The sequence below is a fragment of the Alligator mississippiensis genome, chromosome 2 (assembly GCF_030867095.1).
Source record: "Alligator mississippiensis isolate rAllMis1 chromosome 2, rAllMis1, whole genome shotgun sequence".
In the NCBI taxonomy this organism is placed as follows: Eukaryota; Metazoa; Chordata; order Crocodylia; family Alligatoridae; genus Alligator; species Alligator mississippiensis.
The window spans coordinates 120,711,242-120,731,634 of NC_081825.1; the positions used below are offsets into that span (position 1 = coordinate 120,711,242).

The 20,393-nt window shown below is 41.7% G+C and overlaps 1 protein-coding gene across 1 annotated transcript in view; it reads right to left on the reverse strand.

The window, feature by feature from the left end:
* The window catches only part of MYOZ2 (myozenin 2), a 25,909-nt gene extending 6,164 nt beyond the window's left edge, over window positions 1-19,745 (reverse strand). The window contains exons 1-5 of the mRNA XM_006259657.4: window positions 19,594-19,745; window positions 18,927-19,029; window positions 9,432-9,601; window positions 4,327-4,456; window positions 2,386-2,569 (exon numbers count right to left, since the gene is read on the reverse strand). Coding sequence (XP_006259719.1) covers window positions 2,386-2,569; window positions 4,327-4,456; window positions 9,432-9,601; window positions 18,927-19,002 — 560 coding nt within the window. The 5' untranslated portion in view covers window positions 19,003-19,029; window positions 19,594-19,745. The remainder of the gene's footprint in view (window positions 1-2,385; window positions 2,570-4,326; window positions 4,457-9,431; window positions 9,602-18,926; window positions 19,030-19,593) is intronic.
* Window positions 19,746-20,393: the final 648 nt, after the last annotated feature.

Here is a 20,393-nt window from a genome sequence, read left to right on the forward strand (position 1 = left end):
TGTCTATATTGATGACATCCCTATGCTTTTCCTCACCTCTGCCTTCCCCAGGGATGGCATCAGAGCTGACTCAGTTGCGGTCTCTCCCTCTGTATATGAGTGTAGATCAGGTTTTTCTTCAGTGCTAGTAAGCATAGTCCTGAAACCGTGCTGCTGTTGTTCTTGTGGTCACATCACCTCTCTGATTCATGCCTATTGCCTCATTTTCTGAGGAAAACATGCTACACAGAGAGTTATCTGTTCATGTGGCAATGCACATAGTTGTAGAAAGAACCAGAGGATACTCTGCTGCGCTGTTATGATGCTAGGGTGGCCATCATAGAGGACAGTCCAGTTGTCCTCTGTCCTCTATTGATATGAAACTGGATGCCTTGATGTCCTCTATTTTTCTCTTGAGGAGAAAAATAGAGGACATAAAGGTGTTGGGTTTCATATCAATAGAGGACAGAGTAGCAGAAAACTGGAATGTCCTCTATGATCGCCATTGGACACATCTACATGTGCAATTTATGCAAAGAGATAAACTCCAGAACTTATTGCACTGGAATTTATTGCTCTCAGGCGTGCCATTTGAATGTGAGCCTGGGACTGTGGCATGTTGAGCCAAGTTGGAGGAACCCTGGCTGGCAGGGGGCCCCAAAGGTCAGCCTGCCAGCCCAGGGCTGCTCTCCTCTGGCTCAACATGCTGCCCCGGCTGGCTGAGGCATGAGGGTGCTTCAGTGCAGGGCTAGCCATCCAGCAGTCCCCATACTGAAGCACCCTTGTGCCCCAGCGAACCGGGGCAGCATCTACATGTGCAGTGCTGCTGAGTTTTTTGCTTTGTAAATAGAATTACTTTCCTGTTGCAGAGTTAATTAGTTTACTCCAACCTAATAGGGGCGCATGTGTGGATGCGCAACATTTACTGCAGAGCTAATTAGTCTACTACACAGTAAACATCTTGTGTAGATGCACTCACTGAGTGGTATTTTTTCTCCTTGCACTCATAATTCAGCCCATCTGCTTACCTCTATGTTACAGAATGGAATAAATGGTCTCATGGGGAACTGGTGCCACCTTAGTCAGGGGGGCATGTACACCCCCAGCGACCAGTCAGCAATCTCACTGATGGCAGGGGACAATCTCGCTGACCTGGGGGGGAAGTCCCCCCTTGGCCGATCTTGCTGACCAGGGGCTGCTGACCGGGGCCCCCCCTTGGCTGATCTTACTGACTGGTGCTCCTGCCTGCATCCCGTGACTAAGGCCTAAGCAGAGAGTGCAGCTGGTCAGGGGGTGCACTGGCGCTCTCAAGGGGTTCACGTGCACCCCCATGCTCCCCCTACGCATTGCCACTGAATGGTCTTAGCCTTTTCCTATGGGTTTACTTTTCTACTAACTCCCATTTTCCAACAGATTGCAACCTGTCCAGGATTTTTGTTTTCTGGGTTTTCCTTTTTTTTTTTTAACTTTTGCTTGACTTGCCTTACTCACTCAGAGGCAAAGAAGGATCATTTAGAAAAAGACATCTGTGAGTTTAATAATAATGAAGACACTGTGTATATTATGAATAAAAGTAAAAGACAAAGTTTGGATGTTTTTAAAGTTTCCAAAAATATTTCAAACCAGTGTCAACATATCAAGAGCTTCCACTGAAAGCCTCAAAGCACTACTTACTGTGTACATAACTTCTTATTCAGCTCCCATTGTACTGAACACACATCAGTTTGTACCTGGGGCCTAATTTTATTTTTATGACCCTATTTTACAGCATTACATTGCTATCCATGAAGATGTTTCCAGAGATGATGGTGAGGTAAGCACAATGATATGTTTTATCCAGCTAGTGGCTAAACACTTTTTGCTAAGGGTGTCATATCTCAGCCAGCCCAGGTTTCTGAGAAGAATTAGGGGTGCTCAGCTCTTTGCAGGATCACACCCTAGAATACAAATGTTTTGGAAAAAAGGAAATGTGATGCTTCCTATTGTAAACCTAATTCTAATAGGAAGTGCCCTGTGCACAGTGTTCATTTAAGACCAGATCCAGTACCTACAGAAGTAATTGGGAAGACTTCACTTGCTGTAGTTTGTGCTTTCCATCAGGATGTTTCCCATTGGATGCTGTTTCCTTCTCTTACTTTTCCCACTTTATTTCATTATTTCCTAGTCTTTATTATGACATTCCTCTAGAACATAGCTTGGGAACTGTAACCGTAAGACTTATTTCTCTGTTAAAGTTTTCTGGGATATTTTTAGTCTTTGTGTGTGCATGTGTTTGTGTTTCTGTGTGTGAACGTATGCAATTGCTTGTCTGTGTTCATTACTTTCTTTCCTTATAGTTTGGTGAAAATATTCCAGTTTATATAAATATCTACCATTCTATATAATTCAATCTCTTCCCTGAATTACCTGTTAAAGCTCCTGTAGTCAGGCAGCTCTGGCTTTGCTTCAGGCTTAAACAGTTTAGGGTATAAAGCCTCCAACAGCTCTGGGTCATTTCTGATAGCTTCTATCCAGGGCGACTGATAATATTTTGGCACAGAAGTAGTGTTGAACTTTTCAGGAGGAATTTCTTTCAGTGGTCCAGAATATCCTTAACAGAAACAAATCATTACATTATACCTTTGTCTCAAGTATCTCAAGTACAATTAAAGACAGTAATGAATTCATACCATAATCCAATGTTACATATAAGAATGATGATAGACCCCCCCCTCCCCCCCCTTACAGAGGGATAGGAAGTGAACAGCAAAGTGGAATATATCACTTGCAGAAGTGGGAGGAAACACATAAACCCAACCTTTGTCTCAGATTAATTAAATGGGCTCCAAGTCACCTTCAGTTAAAATGTTCCAGCTCTACCTGTAGATAAGCCTTTGGGTTGGATTTTCCAAAGCAGTAAAAGGAATTAGGGACACATGCCCTATCACTTTTACTATGGGACTTTTGCTCATCATGCCTTAGTGCTTCTAAAAATTCCTCCCTCTCTGCTGCCTTTCACCTTTCATGGAAGGTAAGAATCAGGCCCCTTCTCTCCCCAGCTTGGGAGGGGCAGATTCTGACACTTTTACTCTAGTTGAGCAGTATTGAGATATTACACAAATTAGTCTTTTGACCAGTGGGACTGCTTTCCTGGCTACATACCACATAGCACCAGTAAAAGGAGCAAAGGCTAGCCCTTAATATATAATATAGTATGAAAACCAACCAGGAGTTATCCTAGCACATGATCTAAAATACTAATTTCAAAAAGAGGAAAATGTATTTTTTCACTTTTTAACCCACTGGATTTCTGATCCTCTATTTATGCTTCAAAAACAATTTGTTTCCAAAATTGGAAACAATTTTGTTTGCAAATCTAAAATCTACTGCCTCTGTCAGGATTTTGGCGAATATATTCTGCATGCAACCAGCTTAAGAACTTAGCTTATGTATCAGTTATGGAAACAGATTGCACCCATTTGCTTTGTGTTTGGCTTGTGGATATGCAGAGTTTTAGCAAGTGCTAATAGAGTAGCACTGACCTAGTTTATGTCGGCTGGAAAAGGTCTGCACAAGAAACGCTTTGAATAATTTTGAACAAAGAATGAATTTGTAAAAAAACACAGCCTGCTCATGGATAATTCACAAACAGGAAAGAGAACTCTATCACTGAATAAATTATTTGTCACAAATTATTCAGTCAACTCTAGTCTTCAAAGGAAACAAAACAAGGCCTCCCTTTAGCTCAATGTTTTAAATAAAATAGCCTTTTTGCAATGAAGGACTTTAAATAAATAGAAAAATTATCTGCATTCACAGCCAAATTCCCCTCTCAGCCACTCCCATATAAAAGGTTCAGTTAAAATTTGCAATGACTTCAGACTTATATTTTGGCTGTGATAAAATGATGGTGGGTGACCTTAAGACCATTGACAAGTTTGGTGCAGATTAAGCAGTTGAGTGTGGCAAGACCAAACCAAAGGGTTATGCTGATATAGAATCTGAGGACCTGACCCTGCATGTTTATCCAAAATTATCTAGTACATTTAGGCAGGAGATTGGGCTGTTTCTAAATTAGATCTTACATCTGAAAACTGTCTCTCAGTGTATTTCCATTATGGAAATATACTGGTATTTCCATTATGAAACTAGACAATGGAGAGGCACATGAAGACGCAAGATGAGGTGTTTAAACTACATTGCTTTGCATTCCAGTTGAAGGTTTAGATTAGGTTTGACCTTGTCTGAATCAGTTTGCTGATCACTAGTATATAGTCCATTAATGATAATGTAAGAAAAGACCTTCTGTGCATCATAAAACAGCTGAGTCCTCAGTGCATTTCACATATTCCTCAGTTTGTTTTTTACCTGGGGCAATGTTTTCAGGATTTGGTGGGCTCCGGGGGTCAGGTGTATTAGGAGGTGTCATTGGTGCATGCTGTTGGACACTATCCACACTCATTGTTTCCAGTTTAACACTCTGTATGGGTTCACCACGCTGCGTTTGAATAGAAACAAATATCACTAACAGTATCTGCTCAGAAAAATATCCTTAGTGATTCTCTGTTGAGGGAATGAACAGTTTTTCCCATTTTACAGATGGGAACTGAGGCACAGGATACACTAAATCACTTTTCCAAGGACACACAGGAAGACTTTGAGTGAGCTGGGACTTGAATCCCAATTTCTTTATCTGGATCAGTAGGTCATTTTTCCAAGTATTTTCAGATGATTCACCCCTTATTTAAAGTAAAAAAAAATTGCAGACCCTTTATACATATGGTAAAAGGTAGAGAAAAATGTATCGATGACAATAACTCTATGCCCATTGCGGTTTTGGAAATGTTTTGAGAGACTGACAGAAAATATGTGACCCTTGAAGTGAAAGAGTATGTAAGATATGGAGGAGCAAGAATTTCTTTGTTTTTTATTATAAATACATTTACAATACCTTGTGATGCCAAATTTACTTTTGTGAGCCCCCCTCCAGGGGTCATGACCCAGTGGTTGATAAACAATGTATTTGATCATTCTTCCTTGCCTAGGTCACAAGCTAGGACTCAAGCAATCTGATGGGCTACTATGTAAGGCACTGATTTTCTATAGATGTCCTCTGTAGAGCCATTGAAAATTCATTACCCATTTTAAAAATCTATACACTTTTGTGACATTTTTTATAGTATAATAGTTATAACAACTTCAGTTTAGGATATTAATGATAGGCTTGAGTTTTCCATCCTTCCCTTGAGATCATTATCTCTAAGGAAATAACCAAAGTCTTAATCATTGATGCTTAAATATAGAATCAGAACCACATAAAAAGTCAGTATCTTATTTTAGCTATGACACATCTTTTAAAAGAAACTTAAATATAGGTTTTCTTGGAGTAGGATTTCCTTGGAAAAATAAACACATACTTTTTATACTTGAAACAAAAGAAAGATTTTTGATTGGGTCAGTATGTTTTATGATGGTCCTAAGGAATATTACAAAGATTATTTTAATTGTAACACAAGGGAGAAGGAATGTGCAGATAGCGAAAAGGGAAGCTCAAGTACATTGGAGGGGGGGAAGAATTGTCCCAGTCTCTGGGAACTCCTCTCCATGGGTGACTGGCGCCACCTTAGTCGGGGGGGCATGTGCCCCCCCCCCAGCAACCAGTCAGTGATTGTGGGGGGAAGGGGAATCCCCCTATGGCCAGACTCACAAATCAGGAACCGGCTGCAGCGCTCCCAGAAGTGGCCACGGTGCTTCATCTGGTGCTCCCATGCCCCAGCTGGTGCTCACAGGGGGATACCAGCACTCCTGCCTGTCCTGCCTTGTCTGTCACCTAAGCAGGGAGCACAGCCTGTCAGGGGGTGCACTAGTGCTCTCAGGGGGTGCACATGCACTCTTGTGCACCCCCTACGCATTGCCACTGCTCCTCTCTCCTCCTTTTCTTCCCCTTTGTTCTTTAGAGGTTTTAAGGGATTAATACTGGGGGAAAGAGTATTGGTTTGGGTTTGCTGGCCAGGACTTAGGCCTAGCAGTTTAAACAGGGTTGAAACCTGGGAGATTCTAATCCCGACAGTTTGGGCAAGGGTTGAGGTTTGCCGCTTTCTTCTTCCAGTGGAGCTATGACCCAAGCTGCCTGCAGCACAGGTCTAGAGGGTAGGCCTGGTCTTTCCCCTTGTTTCTTTTGATGGTCCTTTGCTCTAGTCAAGCTGTATGGTTGGGCTGGCTGTAGCCATTAATCAACTTGTCTCCTTTTGGAGTTTTTCTTGCAGTTTCATTTAGCAGGCCATATAATCCAGCCCAGAAGTTTTGGGGTACATGCATGCTGTCTGGAGCCGCAGTCACTCACCACATACACATACAGCCTCTCCATGGGAGCAAAGATTGACATGCTACCATTCGTCCAAGAGCAACAAGGAGCACCTGTCACTGCAGAAAGACCCATCTCTCTAGCAGCTTCCCCTAGCAATGCAACCTATTAGACTATGTCTTGTAGTTAGCGGTGTTTTAAATTGCACTTGGTGTTTTCCTCTGTTTTCCATAATAAATGTCTTTTGTGTTTACACTGCTTGTGAGGAGGGACTTTTTATTCATGTGAGACACCCTGGAAATTCATTTAGTTTTTCCCAGGTGGTCTGGGTCGGGGCTTGAGCCAAATTAAAATATATTTATTAACCCAAAATTGAGCCTGGCCCTTGTTGCTGCTGACCACTGCCCAGCAGAAGGGTTACATAATAATACTGGGCAGGATCATCCCCCTCCAGTATGAAGTACAAAGGAGATCAAGGCAAAACAAGGGCTGCCTAAACAGGAATCTAAGGGAGGAAAACAAAAACTAAAGGGCATGTATAGACACAACAGGGGCCCTAAATTGAAGCAGTGGGTTTTTAAAAATACTGCTTCAATTTAGGGTGAAGTAGACCCCCATGTTGTGTACACCCGTGTCTTACCTGCCTCTCCGGTGGCAGGGAGGGGAGGGCAAGCTGCCAGCAGGTGGAGCTGTCTCTGGGCTGTGGGGCTGGGGAGTTGCTGGTGCTTCCCTCTGAAGCAGCAGCAGCCCCTCCCCAGGCAGCACCTGCTCACAGGCACCCAGCTCAGGTGGTCCCAGGGGGCACTGTAGCCATGACAGGGCACCACAGCCATGACGGGAAGGACCAGGTCCCCGCGCAGCTCATGCAGGTAGGCAGGTTCTGGGGGTGGGGGGAGAAAGATCAGGCTTACCACTTTATTTTTCTTCACTGGAGCCTGCCTTCCCGGGCTGCTGCTGGGCTGCCTGCATGGGCTGCTTGCACAACCCTTGAGCCTCACAGAGCCTGGTGCTTCACTCTGCAGCTGTAGGGCAGCAAACTAAAACTCCTCGGAGGTGTTTTAGTTTGCTGCGCCCCAAATTCATTTAAGGTGCATTATGCTGCCGAACGTGCTACCGCAGCTGGAATTAATGTGCGATATGCTGCTGATGCATACAAACACCATTTAAAGAGGTGCAAAAGCATTTAACCTACTTTAAAGTGTCACACACACATGCCCCTTGAGACTTCATTCTGTACCTTTATCCAGATCTGTGCAGATAGTGTATATAACCAGGGATCCACATATTGTTGGGCAACAGAATGGGGACAACTGCTCTACACTGAATCCTCCAATGGCAAAACCACAGAACTGACAGCATGAATTCTTGTTTGGGTTGATAGTTCTGCAGTCAGAATTAATAATATCTGCATAGCCTTTACTGCTAGGCTAGCATACAGCTGTAAGGAAAGGAGTTGTAGGCAGCGTATTTCCTTCAGGAGCTAACTAGTTGAAAGCATAGTTTATGGCTGCTTCGAAGTACTGGACCATTGCAGCTTGCCCAAGTGTAGAATTGAATCTGGCCCCCTGGGCTTAAACAACCTTGGGCCCATGTCTTCACCAAACCTTGTTAAGTGGCCTTCCACTCAAAGTAATTGTCTGCCCCTAATATAAGACATGGGGCTTTTCCTCCCCATTCTGGTTGAGGAAAAAAAACGTTGTCTTATAGATTTCATAGATTTCATAGACATTAGGGGTGGAAGACACCTTGGAAGATCATTGAGTCCAACCCACCGCCCGAAGGGCAGGAAGTCAGCTGGGGTCATAGGATCCCAGCAAGACAAGCATCCAGTTTTCTCTTGAAGGTGTTCAATGTAGGTGCTTGAACCACCTCCAATGGCAGGCTATTCCAGACCGTTGGGGCTCGGACAGTAAAGAAATTCTTCCTTATGTCCAGTCTGAAACGGTCTTGTAGTAGTTTATAACCATTCGACCTCATCATCCCTTGGGGCGCTCTGGTGAACAGACGTTCCCCCAGATACTGATGGTCATCCCTGATAAACTTATAGGTGGCCATCAGATCCCCCCTGAGCCTGTGCTTTTCCAGGCTAAAAAGCCTCATAGATCTCAGCCTGTCGTTGTAAGGTCTGTTTTCCTGACCTCTGATCATGCGTGTGGCTCTTCTCTGGACTCTCTCAAGCTTCACCACATCCTTTTTGAATTGTGGGGCCCAAAACTGGACCTAGTACTTCAGCTGCAGCCTCACCAAGGCCAAGTACAATGGGAGAATGATGTCCCGGGATCTGCTTGGGAAGCAGCTATGAATGCAAGCCAGCATTTTGGTCGCTTTACTAGCCGCAGCATCGCATTGAAGGCTCATGTTCATCTTGTGGTCAATGATAACCCCCAAGTCTCTTTCTTCTGTAGTACTAGCCAGCGTAGCACTGCTGAGCCTATAAGGATGCTGCAGGTTTTTCCTTCCAAGGTGGAGAACCTTGCATTTTTCGGTGTTAAACACCATCAATTTCTCATCTGCCCATTTGCTGAGCCTGTCCAGGTCAGCCTGGATCGCCCTCCTGTCTTCAGGTGTGGATGCTTTGCCCTAAAGTTTGGTGTCATCGTCGAACTTGGCCAGTCCGCTTCTAACTCCAATGCCCACATCATCAATGAAGATGTTGAACAATGTGGGTCCAAGGACAGAGCCTTGGGGGACCCCACTGGTCACAGGGCATGACGATTGACTTCCGTCAACCACCACCCTCGGGGTCCGAGGAGTATATTGGAGTAAATACAGTAAAACCACTTTCCAATGTACATGGAACACAGAACTTTGCATCTTCAGAGCTCTCAGATATCATCAAATTAATGAAAGAAGTTTATTTTTGCAACATCCAGAAGTCACCAATCAACTGCCACATGGTAATGACTTTTGGTCACGCCTGACCTGAGCCTGATTTGAACGTGAATCTTTTGTATACAAGGCCCTTAAATCTTGTAGTCCCGTTTGCGGGGACTTTAAGGCAAGGCTCAGAGCTGGACCTTCTACTTTTGTAGAATAGTCCAAACAGAAATGGCCCACTTTGTGCTTCATACTGGACCTGTAGCTGTGGATAAATCTTGAAGTCAGTATCATGCAAATGATAACCTCAGGCTACACTCACTGTTCAGAAACATGAATACAAAATACTCACGTTCCTTGGCTTGTTTGTTACATAATGATAGTTTTCATAGGTGTACTTGTCAGATCTCCTTTGACGCTTCTTAAATAGCCTTGCACCTCTGTTGCTGAGTGTTGATAATTCCTCTACCATGATATCTTGGGGGATGCTGACTTTCTTTCCAAGATCTAGGCTCAGTGATTCTGAAACACAGCAGACAAACACATCTCTCATAGTATACTTTTCTTTACTTTCCTCAAATGCTTATTATTGCATTTTCTTTCTTACCATGTATAAGTCTAACAAGAAATACACATCATTTTTGCATGTATATAAAATCATATCATATGTTTCTTTCTATGTTAGTGAAATCAGTTGTTTAGTTATTTTTCCAAAGAGTTATGCAGTGTTCTGTATGTGGGAACTAGCTCCTAAATTATTCAGGGTCCAGTTTTCAAAGTTCATTGCTTTTAATGACTCGACTTAGAAATGTGGGTGCTCAGCTCTTCTGAAAACCAAATCTTCAGTCCCAATGGCCAGTAAATCCTTATCCCTTTGAAGTCAGTGCCAAGACTGATTGACTATAATATCTCGGGAATGGGTATGTCATAAATCAGTATATTGCCTGGACTAGATAGATAAATAACTTAATCCATTTTACACTTGTTTTTCTATTTCTGTTTATGTAAAATAATTTCCTCATCAATATTCAGATGTTTTATTAATCTGAATTCATGTTCAGATTTTTAGTAATTTAAGGCAAACTTTGTACTGTAACAGAGGTTAATGTCTGTTAATATGGTTATAATTTTAAAATAAAGGTGATGTTTATAAAAATGAGAGACCTAAAAATGAAATAAAATATGCTTCAAATGATTAATTCCCTCTTCAAACCATCATACAAATCATTATCTTGTCATGATTACTTTAGAATATGCTTAAAATTCTCATAAAATAAAAAGTAAAAAAACCCTCAAAGATGAACAAGCCCTGGAAATGTAATTATTGCATTCATTTTCACTTAAGGTTCCTGTTTGGAGGAGAGGGCGGGGGCAGCCGGGTAGAAGGGAAGGTTCATTTTCACAATGCAGTGATCTCCCAAGGCGATTTGGAAAAGATATGCATAAATAGGGGAAGAGGTGATGAGATTAAGACTATGCATATAGAGCAGTGGTTTGCAATCTTGTTAAACTCAAGGCATCTCTTGTTAGACTCAAGGCACCCCTCAGAAAATGCCAGGTTTTAGCTTTCATTCATTTCTAGACTATGGAAAAATCATATAACAATTCTTCTATTGCAAAGAACTGAGAAAGACCACAATAGGTCAGGATGTGTCTGACACTACAGATTCCTATTGGAAATCTCTGGGTTTATCTTGTGGGTGTAGGTATTTGCACACCTAATATTGTGTAGCATCCTTGAAAGGATCTCATAGAACCATGGTTGAAAATCATTGAAACAGAGACATGCATACATTTTCCTGTCATTTCAGTGAAGTTCTGGAAGTTGGGATGCTGGCACTGAGCCTCCCGACAAGGATCTGGAGAATTCTGTTGTCTGGAATTGTCAATTTAAAATACTTTCTCAGAATCCTATACAACATCTTCAACATAGCAGCTAGCTATTTTTTTTTAATTAATATCTTTCTGCCAGAATTTGGAAAGTAGGTTTTGTCAGATTTCGTAATTAGATCACCCAATAAAATACAATAGCATTAAGCATCTTCTCCTACTGTCATTTATCATAATTCATACTCATCATTGTAATAATTCAATCATTTTCTTAGGAGCTTATAAGAGTCAGGAAAAACTATGAAGCAACAATATGCAATTCAAAACTGCTGAGGTTGATTCCTTGCTATACTCATACAATGTGATATTTTAGTGTTTGTTTGAAGTAAACTGTTATTTCTTTAAGTGTTTGTATGTTCTACAATATTTTCACCATTCAACTTGTGTAAGAATACGTATGATATTTAATGTATGTAACTTTTCCAAGGTGTCTGCACAGAAGACCAATCTTAATTTTGTATTACATTTTAAATCATAGGCTGCAGTAGGTATCTGAGGTGACACTTCATATTAAATGAGAGCAGAAAAAATAATGAGACTGTTTATATGTACCTTCAGAGTTTCATTAGCTTAAGGTAGCCTTAATTTTGCTGGAGAACAAGGCAAAATCTTGACATTCTGGAAAACATCTTCTAAATGATGCAGACATATTAAATATTTGCTCCATGATGCTCTGATTGTGCATTTCCACTCAATTCACGGAGATAAGTTTGTAGGCACAGGACTTGCATCTGGGTTGGCTTTTTTCTGCTCCCACTGATGTCAACTGAATTTTTCCGGATGGTTTAATTGGAGCTGGATCAAACCAGCTATATCAGGAACAGGAACAGGCACTTCTGCATTAAAAATAATATGAACAACCAGACACCTTCCTTTTATTTATAACGGAACACTGAAACTAAGACTTTAGCATGAAAGATGTCTCAACTTGCCCACTCCTTGCCCAATGCCAGATAGTAGTAATTTTTAGGCACCATGATAAAAATAGTCTGAACCATTTATTGGGCTACTAACCAAAAAATCCACCTAGAATTCCCCTACATCTCAAGGTCTGGGTTGTTTGGATGTGAGTTTTGGGTAAACTAAGAAATCAGGCTGGTTTAAGAATTACTGGTTGGGCCAGTACCATTTTCATATAAAGCAAATTTCCCTTCTCTCAGGTTTTTCTTCAGTGCCTAGATCTTTGCCTGTGTTGAAATTTTGGGGAACAGGGTAACAAGGGTTATTTGCCGCCATACCCAATCCTCTCATAAGTATCTGTTCCATACTGAACGATAATTGTTGGGGCTCTGTTGTTACCCACAGATATGTACTGTCCTTGATCTCTGTTCAGTACTGGCACTTAACTCTGCTAGAGACAAAAGTACTTCATGACCTATAGTGGTATGGCCAGGTCATGTGTCTGTGCAAGTTCCCAGAAATATAGGTGTGAGATTCATTTGAATCCTCTGCCAATTAAAATCTAATCTATTGTCTGTTCTAATGATGTGCAGAGGGATTTCTTTGGTGTCAGCACAATGGAAGTGATGAGAAGAAAAATGTTTATAGGAATTTGGAAGGCATAATTCTAAACATGCAACTTAAAAATTCATGAAGTGACATTGTAAATTAAATCTGCAGGCATAATTCCTACTTCGATCCTGATCTTAGCCTTTTATCTTAACCTTCCTTCTCTGTTTCTGCCAAGTTCTTCCTCTAGCTGTTCTTAAAATCATAACAGATTTCATTTAAATATGATTTATATATTTCCTGCTGCATTTGCCCACTAATCCCCTTTTAATCCCCCAGTTTAAAATCTTCTAAATATCTTCATCTGGATTATAAATTTTAATCATGAATTTCAGATAATATATATTTGTCCTATAATCTTAAATAAGAATCTATAACCACCCACAAAAGACAGTTAATCATGTAACTACTGAAGAATACATTTAAGATATTACATAGAACTAGAAGCTAGATTTAAAGGTGACCAAAGGGTAACCCAACAGATTTCAACAACTTCCTTAGAAAAACACTGTATGGATTTTTTTTTTTAAATGAAGGGGTCGAGGTTTTTCCTTATTTTTATGATTAAATTCAACTTCCTCATATCTTAAAAAATATGAAACTATTCTCTACTTTCATTTATCCCTTGGCACTGAAATCAGTACTTGACAGACCAGGAAAGTAATAGGAATAATACATGACTTCCATAGGTGACTGGTAGGGGGGATACGGCGGGGCATGGAGGGGCACATGCCCCCTCAACAGAGCCATCCCCACCGCCACCGGTGGCATCTGCGGGTGGTCACCAGCTCCGTCCCCACCACTGCTGGCTTCTGCTGATACCTCCCCCGAGACTCAAGAGGCACCAGTCACCCATGATGACTTACTTCATCATTCTGCCACGTGTCCTGCCATCCTCAACTGTAGAGTTTAGGAAAGGTGAAGGGATTGCAGTGGGTGCTGACAGATGTGCGGGCCTCCACTCTAACTCATGGCACTTTACCTAAAGTGCCATGAGTTAAAGTGCCCCCCTGACCTGACAGTTGTTCTGCTGGCTAGGGGTTTCTCAGCCTGAGCTGGCAGGGTTGTTGAAGGGGGGGGCACAAGGTGGAGGGGTTCTTATCCACCTCCTTCCCTAGCTCAGGCTGGGAAAACCCCAGCCAGCAGCTCGCTGTTGCTGGCTTCCCACTCCCCTCTCTCTTCCTGCTAACAGCCCGGGGCTGGACTGATCACATGAAAAATTAACCCTAGGAAACACAAGTTCCCTAAAGCACTCTAAAGTAGAGCACCTTCATCTGATACCTCATTTGATGAGGGTTAATTTTTTGCACAATTGGCCACTTTAAAAGTGCTCTGCAGCTGTGCAAGTATGTCATGGCATAGCTGTAGAGCTCTCTCAGGCGGTTGATCATGTGAAAAACGTAACTTCTGTCTGCACCCAGTATTTCCCAGAACCATTTACTGCTTTGAGAGAACAAAAAAGATGTCAGTAACTCTTGGAGTATATTGTGGTGTGAAACTTGAATGACAATGCAAACTCACACTGTACAATCCACCAAAGATCTATTGATTTGCAGTCATTACTAACCTAGCCCAGATTTGAAGCACTGGTGTAGGACTGACAGGCTTCCTAGCTTAACAATTCTGTTTCCTCTCATATGACAGTTATACAGAGACTTTGAGCCTCTCTTCTTATCCTACCATGCTATTGTTTAGTGCTATAATTAAAACAGGGATTGAAATTAAAATGCACTAAATTTACTCCCTAAGCCAAAGCTGCTCATTTTACTGAACAAAATGCATTTTTATTAGTTTTTACTCATGTTAACAACTCTGAACCAATATAACTTTGTTGGACTAAGCAGTAAAACTTAGCTGTTTTCTGACTCAAGCAGTAAAACTGAATTGTTAGGTAGATTCCAGTTGCCAGCATTTTATTGCTGGTAGTGCTGGTAATGACGCAAAAGCCAGAAAGTAAACAATTCAAGTTTCTGAGTTTTGGTGAAGCTTGAAAAGTCAGTTGTTAGGGAAAGAAATGAAATATCAGGGGCAATATTTTTATCTTTTTGAAAGGTCAAAACAAAACTATGGAGATGAATATTAGGGCTGTGCGAAGCTTTGAGTGGTGATTCGATTTGGAGGAGATTTGGCCCAAGTCGGTGGCTGAATCTCCAAATCCAAATTGAATCAGGGGACCAATTAAACGGTCCAAATTGAATCGAAGCTCTCCAAATCTTCAGAAAAGATTTGGAGAGCTTCAGTGATTTGGGCAGTCCCTGGTGGCTGCAGCAGGGAGCTGCAGCTGGTGTCAGAGCTGGTAAGTAGGGGGTGGGGGAGGGAGGGCTGAGGGAGAGAGGAGGGGACCATGGGGGGGGACATCTGCCAGGCCCCATCCCCTGCCTGCTCCCCTAGCCCCCCCCGACCCCCACCCGCTCCCCAGCCTCCCTCACCATGGCTGCCCCACCCGCTCCAGGTCCAGGCCCTTTAAAGAAAAGCCCCAGTGCTCACTGGGTGCTGCTGGGTAGGGGGGGATGATCCTTCTGCCCCCCACTGCCCAACACTGCATGGGGCAGCCCCCCCCACTTACCCAGCCCCACCATGGGTGCCCCACCTGGGCCAGCTCTGGCCCTTTAAGAAAAAACAACAGAGAAAAACCCTGGGATTCACTGCTCCTGCAGTGGCCTTGGAGCTTGGGGGGGCTTGTGCAGCACCCCCCTTATGGCAAGGGGCAGTGAGTATCTCCCCCTGCTGGCAGGATTTTTCTTGTTTTTTTTTCTTAAAGGGCTGGAGCTGGGGCAGGCAGGATAGCCATAGAGGTGCTGAGGGTACAGGGGGGGATTGGGGGGCTCATATAGAGCCCCCATGCAGTGTGGGGTAGTGGGGATTACCCCCTTACCCAGCAGCACCTGCTTAGTTGGGACTTTTTTTAAACAAGTGCCGGTGGCTGGGGCAGTTGGGGCAGCCATTGCTGGACTGGGACAGCGGGCAGGGGATGGGCCTGCCTGATTCAGAGATTTGGCAGTACCCGAATCTCCAAATCAGATTCGACCAAATTGAATCAGGAGAGCGATTCGAATCACCAAATTGATTCCTGTCCCCCGAATCAGCCAAATCCGACTCTGAAGTGAATACTAGCTGCTTTGCACAGGCCTAATGAACGTGGAGATCGAAATCCAGATCAAAATCCATTTTCCCACCAAATTTGAAGTTTTAGATTGCCTTCTTAGGTAATTGCAAAGTGAACATTTATATAGGAACATGCATCTCAAAACATGATTTAAGCTAAACTTTAAGAAAACCCATTGTTTTATTTCTTCTGGCTCAGACTGTTTTACATGAACTCAAATAATCCTAATTAATTTAATAGGGCTGAATTTATGGGGCTAACTCAAACTGAGGAAAATGTTTATACTGTCACTGACCTGGAACGACATGGTATAACAGAGTCTCTTTTCAGAAAAGGCAGCACAAACTATGTAGTACCTCTATCCCGATCATATAGGGAAGCATATCATATTTTGGCCTCAAATATAGTAACTCCTCACTCTTTATGAATCCTCTGAGGGCAAAGGAAGACAATCATACACAGCTAAGGGCAAAATGTATCTCACTGGTGCTTTTTTCATGGCCATATTTGGGTTTCCTATTAAAATTAGCTCTGAGCAAACACCATATATATGTATCTGGAACATTTTAAATGAGGTATCTTAATGATAGAACATTTTGAATAAGCATTATTTTACACACTAGAAATAATATTCAGGCTAACAAAAAATAAAAGCAAAATAGGGCCTTTCAGTTTTGTATGTTAAGCAGAATAATTCATTATCAGAAACAGAGACATTTTTCTTAATGTACTGATGACCATTATACAAAAAAAAAATTACAATGCCAAGATAAACCATGTCAAATTATGTGTTCAATTCTTCTTTTTGCCAGTTGAGTAACATCAGGGGATTTCAAAGTCTTTTAGAAGCACTCCCTCCATTTTATTAAATCTTTTTTTAGCCTCTGAAGTACCACACATCCAAAGAAGAATTTTAAAAAAATTGTATGTCTAAAGGCTCAGCCCAGCCTTCAGTGACCACAGATCAGTTAGTGTACATATAAGCACAAATAATTCTAATTTTGCAGAGCATTTAGTAGTGTATAGCAGTAGATAAAGGAGAACAGGACAGATTATAGATAAGCATGAAGCAAGTACTCGACAACAGCACAAATTCTTCATCAACTCAAATAATTTTCAGGGGGGTTGGGTGAAATTTTCAGGATGGTGAATAATAATTCATTATTATTCTTATTAGTGGTAGTAGTAATGCACCATTTGAGTGCCAGGAACTTTACCCAGAAGAGCTTACAAGCTAGACAATCCTTGGGTTTACAAAAGCAAAAGAATGTAAACAAGGTCAGTGAGGACAGCAACTTCAGAAGAGGTTGTAAAAGAAGTGTGCTTAAAATGGAAATTTAAAGGAGGGAAAGGAAGCTGCTTAAAGTACCCACAAGTGATAGGGATGTCTAAGAGTTATTTATCCCAAGTAATTCTGAGAAAAATTAAAAGCAGTTGAATTCTACACAGCTCCTCCTGTAGAGTTGGAATCTCTTCTGTGTGAGGCAATAGAAATATTCCCATGAACGTATCAGAATAGGCAAAAACAGGCACTTAGACTAACAGATTCCTTTAACTCATATAGCAAGTGCCCAAGCCGACATTCCTATGAATCAGATTTATCAGTAAATAGATATAAAGTTCAGCCCAAGACATATAGGAGCAAATTTTTCAGAAGTATATTCTAGTGCTATATCCTAAATCCAAAAGAAGTTTGAATTTAAAAAGTATTTTAGCAACTCCTACTGATATGATATGATATGATATGGGCTGGTCAGTATGGGTGTGCAAAGTGGGCCCTATTTGATTCGGATTTGGATTCAGCCCAAATTAGGGACAGTGATTCGATTCGTTGATTCAGATCACTGTCCCTGATTCAATTTGGCCAAATCCGAATCTGAAGAATTCAGAGAATCAGTAATTCGGACATAGACACAGCTTTAAATGTGTTTTCTACATACCTGAATGTACCAGCGCAGCTTGTGAATACTGTGATGCTGAAGCATGTGAAGCATCCCACAGGAGTGCGGGGGGCCCTCCACATGCTCGGTGGCAAACCCAGAAGTGGACCGGAAGTGGATCAGTCCACTTCTGGGTCCACTGGGGAGTGTGCTGGGGGCCCCCCCCTGCGCCCCTCCGGCTCAGCGATCAGCTGTGGGGAGATCCCAGATGCCCCTCCAGACCCAGAAGGCACCAGTTGCCAAGCCGTTGGGGTGGGGGGATGGCCCCTGTGCACTCCCCAGTGGACCCGGAAGTGGACCAGAAGTGCTTCTGGTCCACTTCTGGGTCTGCTGCCGAGCACACTGGGGAGCCCCTGTGCTTCTGTGGGACACTCCATGCACCCCAGCATTGCAGTGTTTACGAGCCGCCTGGTACTTAGAGGTATGTAGAAAAAACATTTCAAGGTGTGTCTATGTTAAAATCTCCAAATCTTTCTGAACTCCAAATCAATTTGGAGAGTTCTGATTTGATTCAGAGAGATTAACAGGTCCTCTGATTCAATTCAGATTTGGAGATTTGACCACCAAATTGGGCCAAATCTCCACCGAATCGAATCAGGGACCAAAGCTTTGCACAGCCCTGTTGGTCAGTGCTTCTGAAAATCAGGTGTCTTATCCAGGTGCTTAACTAAGTTTCTATGAAGTAGATTTTCAAAAGCACCTAAGTTATTTTCAAAAAGCACAGTACCATTGAAAATCAAAGGGATTTATACTCCTAAATTAGGAGTCCCTTTGGGTCTCACAATATGGTGCTAACTTAAGGGACCCATTCTTGAAAATCATGCTAGACCTTTCATAGTAGTCTGTATTCCCCTCATTAGTAACAGGAAAGTAAAATTTCTGCTTTAAGAAATCAGTCAGTGCTTATAGATCAGAAAGGATTGACAAGTTCTGGTTAGGTTGGTTACTAATCCTAATACCTAACTAGAAGAGGAAGGAAGAGAATTATAAGTAATTGATAAAAATATTTGGATTCTTTATATAAAAATGAAATGCAAAACATGAAAAAGATATAGACAAATAAGCATGTTTCATATATATGGATTGTCTTGTAGAATAGAATCCAGTCGTGTTATTAACCCCAAATAATATTCTGAAAGGCTATCCTGGCAGAGTGTACATCAGCTGTTAGATTACTTCATTCCTTCACAACAGTTGTTCATCTGAAAATAGCTTTCAAATGAAAAGAGACAACTACAAAAGGATTAGTTACCATAGACAGCATGATACTTCCACAATATTATTTATGGCAGAACACCCACCAGAGACAAAGCTGTAAGAAAGTTAAACTGTATGATTAAAAAGAAATATTAGTGAGGGCTGGAGGGACAGTAAGTATATAGTAACAAGTTTTTAGCTCTACCATTTCTGCGCATTTCATCCATAATGGCTGATGCTTGTTGTTTCCGCTCCTTAACCATGGCAGTATGTGATAACATTGTGATTGTCAGATGAGGTTTTCCTTGCTGGAAAAAAAAATGTTTACATTATTGAGCCAGCATGCACAATTCAGTCAACTTTCATCACTTCAGAGAGACTGTAGGGTAAATATGATTATTTCTCATCTGGAAATACTGCCTTTTTAATAGTCGCAATTGCTCCTTGCAAGCAGATGACAGGAAATACCTTCTCTTACCCAAAGATACAAAGTCCCAAAGGATGTGCTGTATGTTGGCTACACAAACTCTATGGCATAACCTCAATGGCGGGGGCCTGGGTCTTCTCATTTCTACATTTTATGGGTTTTATTTTTTAATTTAATTCCATGATTGATTTTTAAATACTGTCTTTTGTTAAACCTTTGATTTATGTTCTCAAAAATGAATAAATTCTGGAAAATTGCTAAGAGCTTGAAATGCTTGGCAGCTTTTGCTTTAGCATCTCTAAGCAAGCATAGAAAGTGGAATCCCCACTACATAAAAATTAGCATTTAATTTTATTTCTGAGACAAGGTGTCACATAAATGACTTCTATGTGACAGCTTGTTAGGACAAACAGTGCCAAAATATTTCAGGAAACAGTACACTTACCCTATTGTTAGGCTTTGTGGTGCAGAAAAAAAGTGAATCCCAACCCTTTTGATGAAGTTTCTGGAGTTAGTTATGAATGGGGATGACCCGCCTGGTCCTGGGTGGTTTCTATCCTTGTGCTTGGGTCTGCATGGTACCAAGTACCGAGATAAACTGGGGGCTGATCCTCTTCAAAGAGATTGGCATCCCGCTGACATCAACCAGCTATATATAGAACAAAACACTCCAGCCACTCATATCTTCCTGGCGAAAGAAGAGAACAGAAAGGATTCAACTGCACCCACCACAAAGAGAGTGTATCTTTTCCAGAACTTATTGGGAGATTGTCTTCATAGTTGTATAGACCATCCCATCATCACCTTGGACAACAATAATGTCCGTGTTATAACCAGGGGAGAGACATTTAAAAATAAGGTGATAAATATATGGATGGGCAAGACTATATCTGATGAGAATGGCATGGGATAATCCTTTAGTGAAAGATAAAACCGTGCCTCAATAGTGGCTGATGGCTAAAGTTAGTGGCAGCCGGTTGATATACAAAGTCTGCTCTTAAAAAGAAATCAGAAACTTTGCAGTGTGATACATGGTGAGGGAATAGTTTACAATTGGCTTTTGTGAGTCTGAAGAAACAGTGCAAGAACATCTTAGTCACTGTCCTGCAAATCTCCTAACTTATTTAATTGTATGGAAAACTTTAGTAATTTAGAATTCATTAATAGATGACACATCAAGAAAATACCGCATTATTTTATCCCAGGAATTTGTTGTACTTATGATGGCAGGTACCACAAAACAAC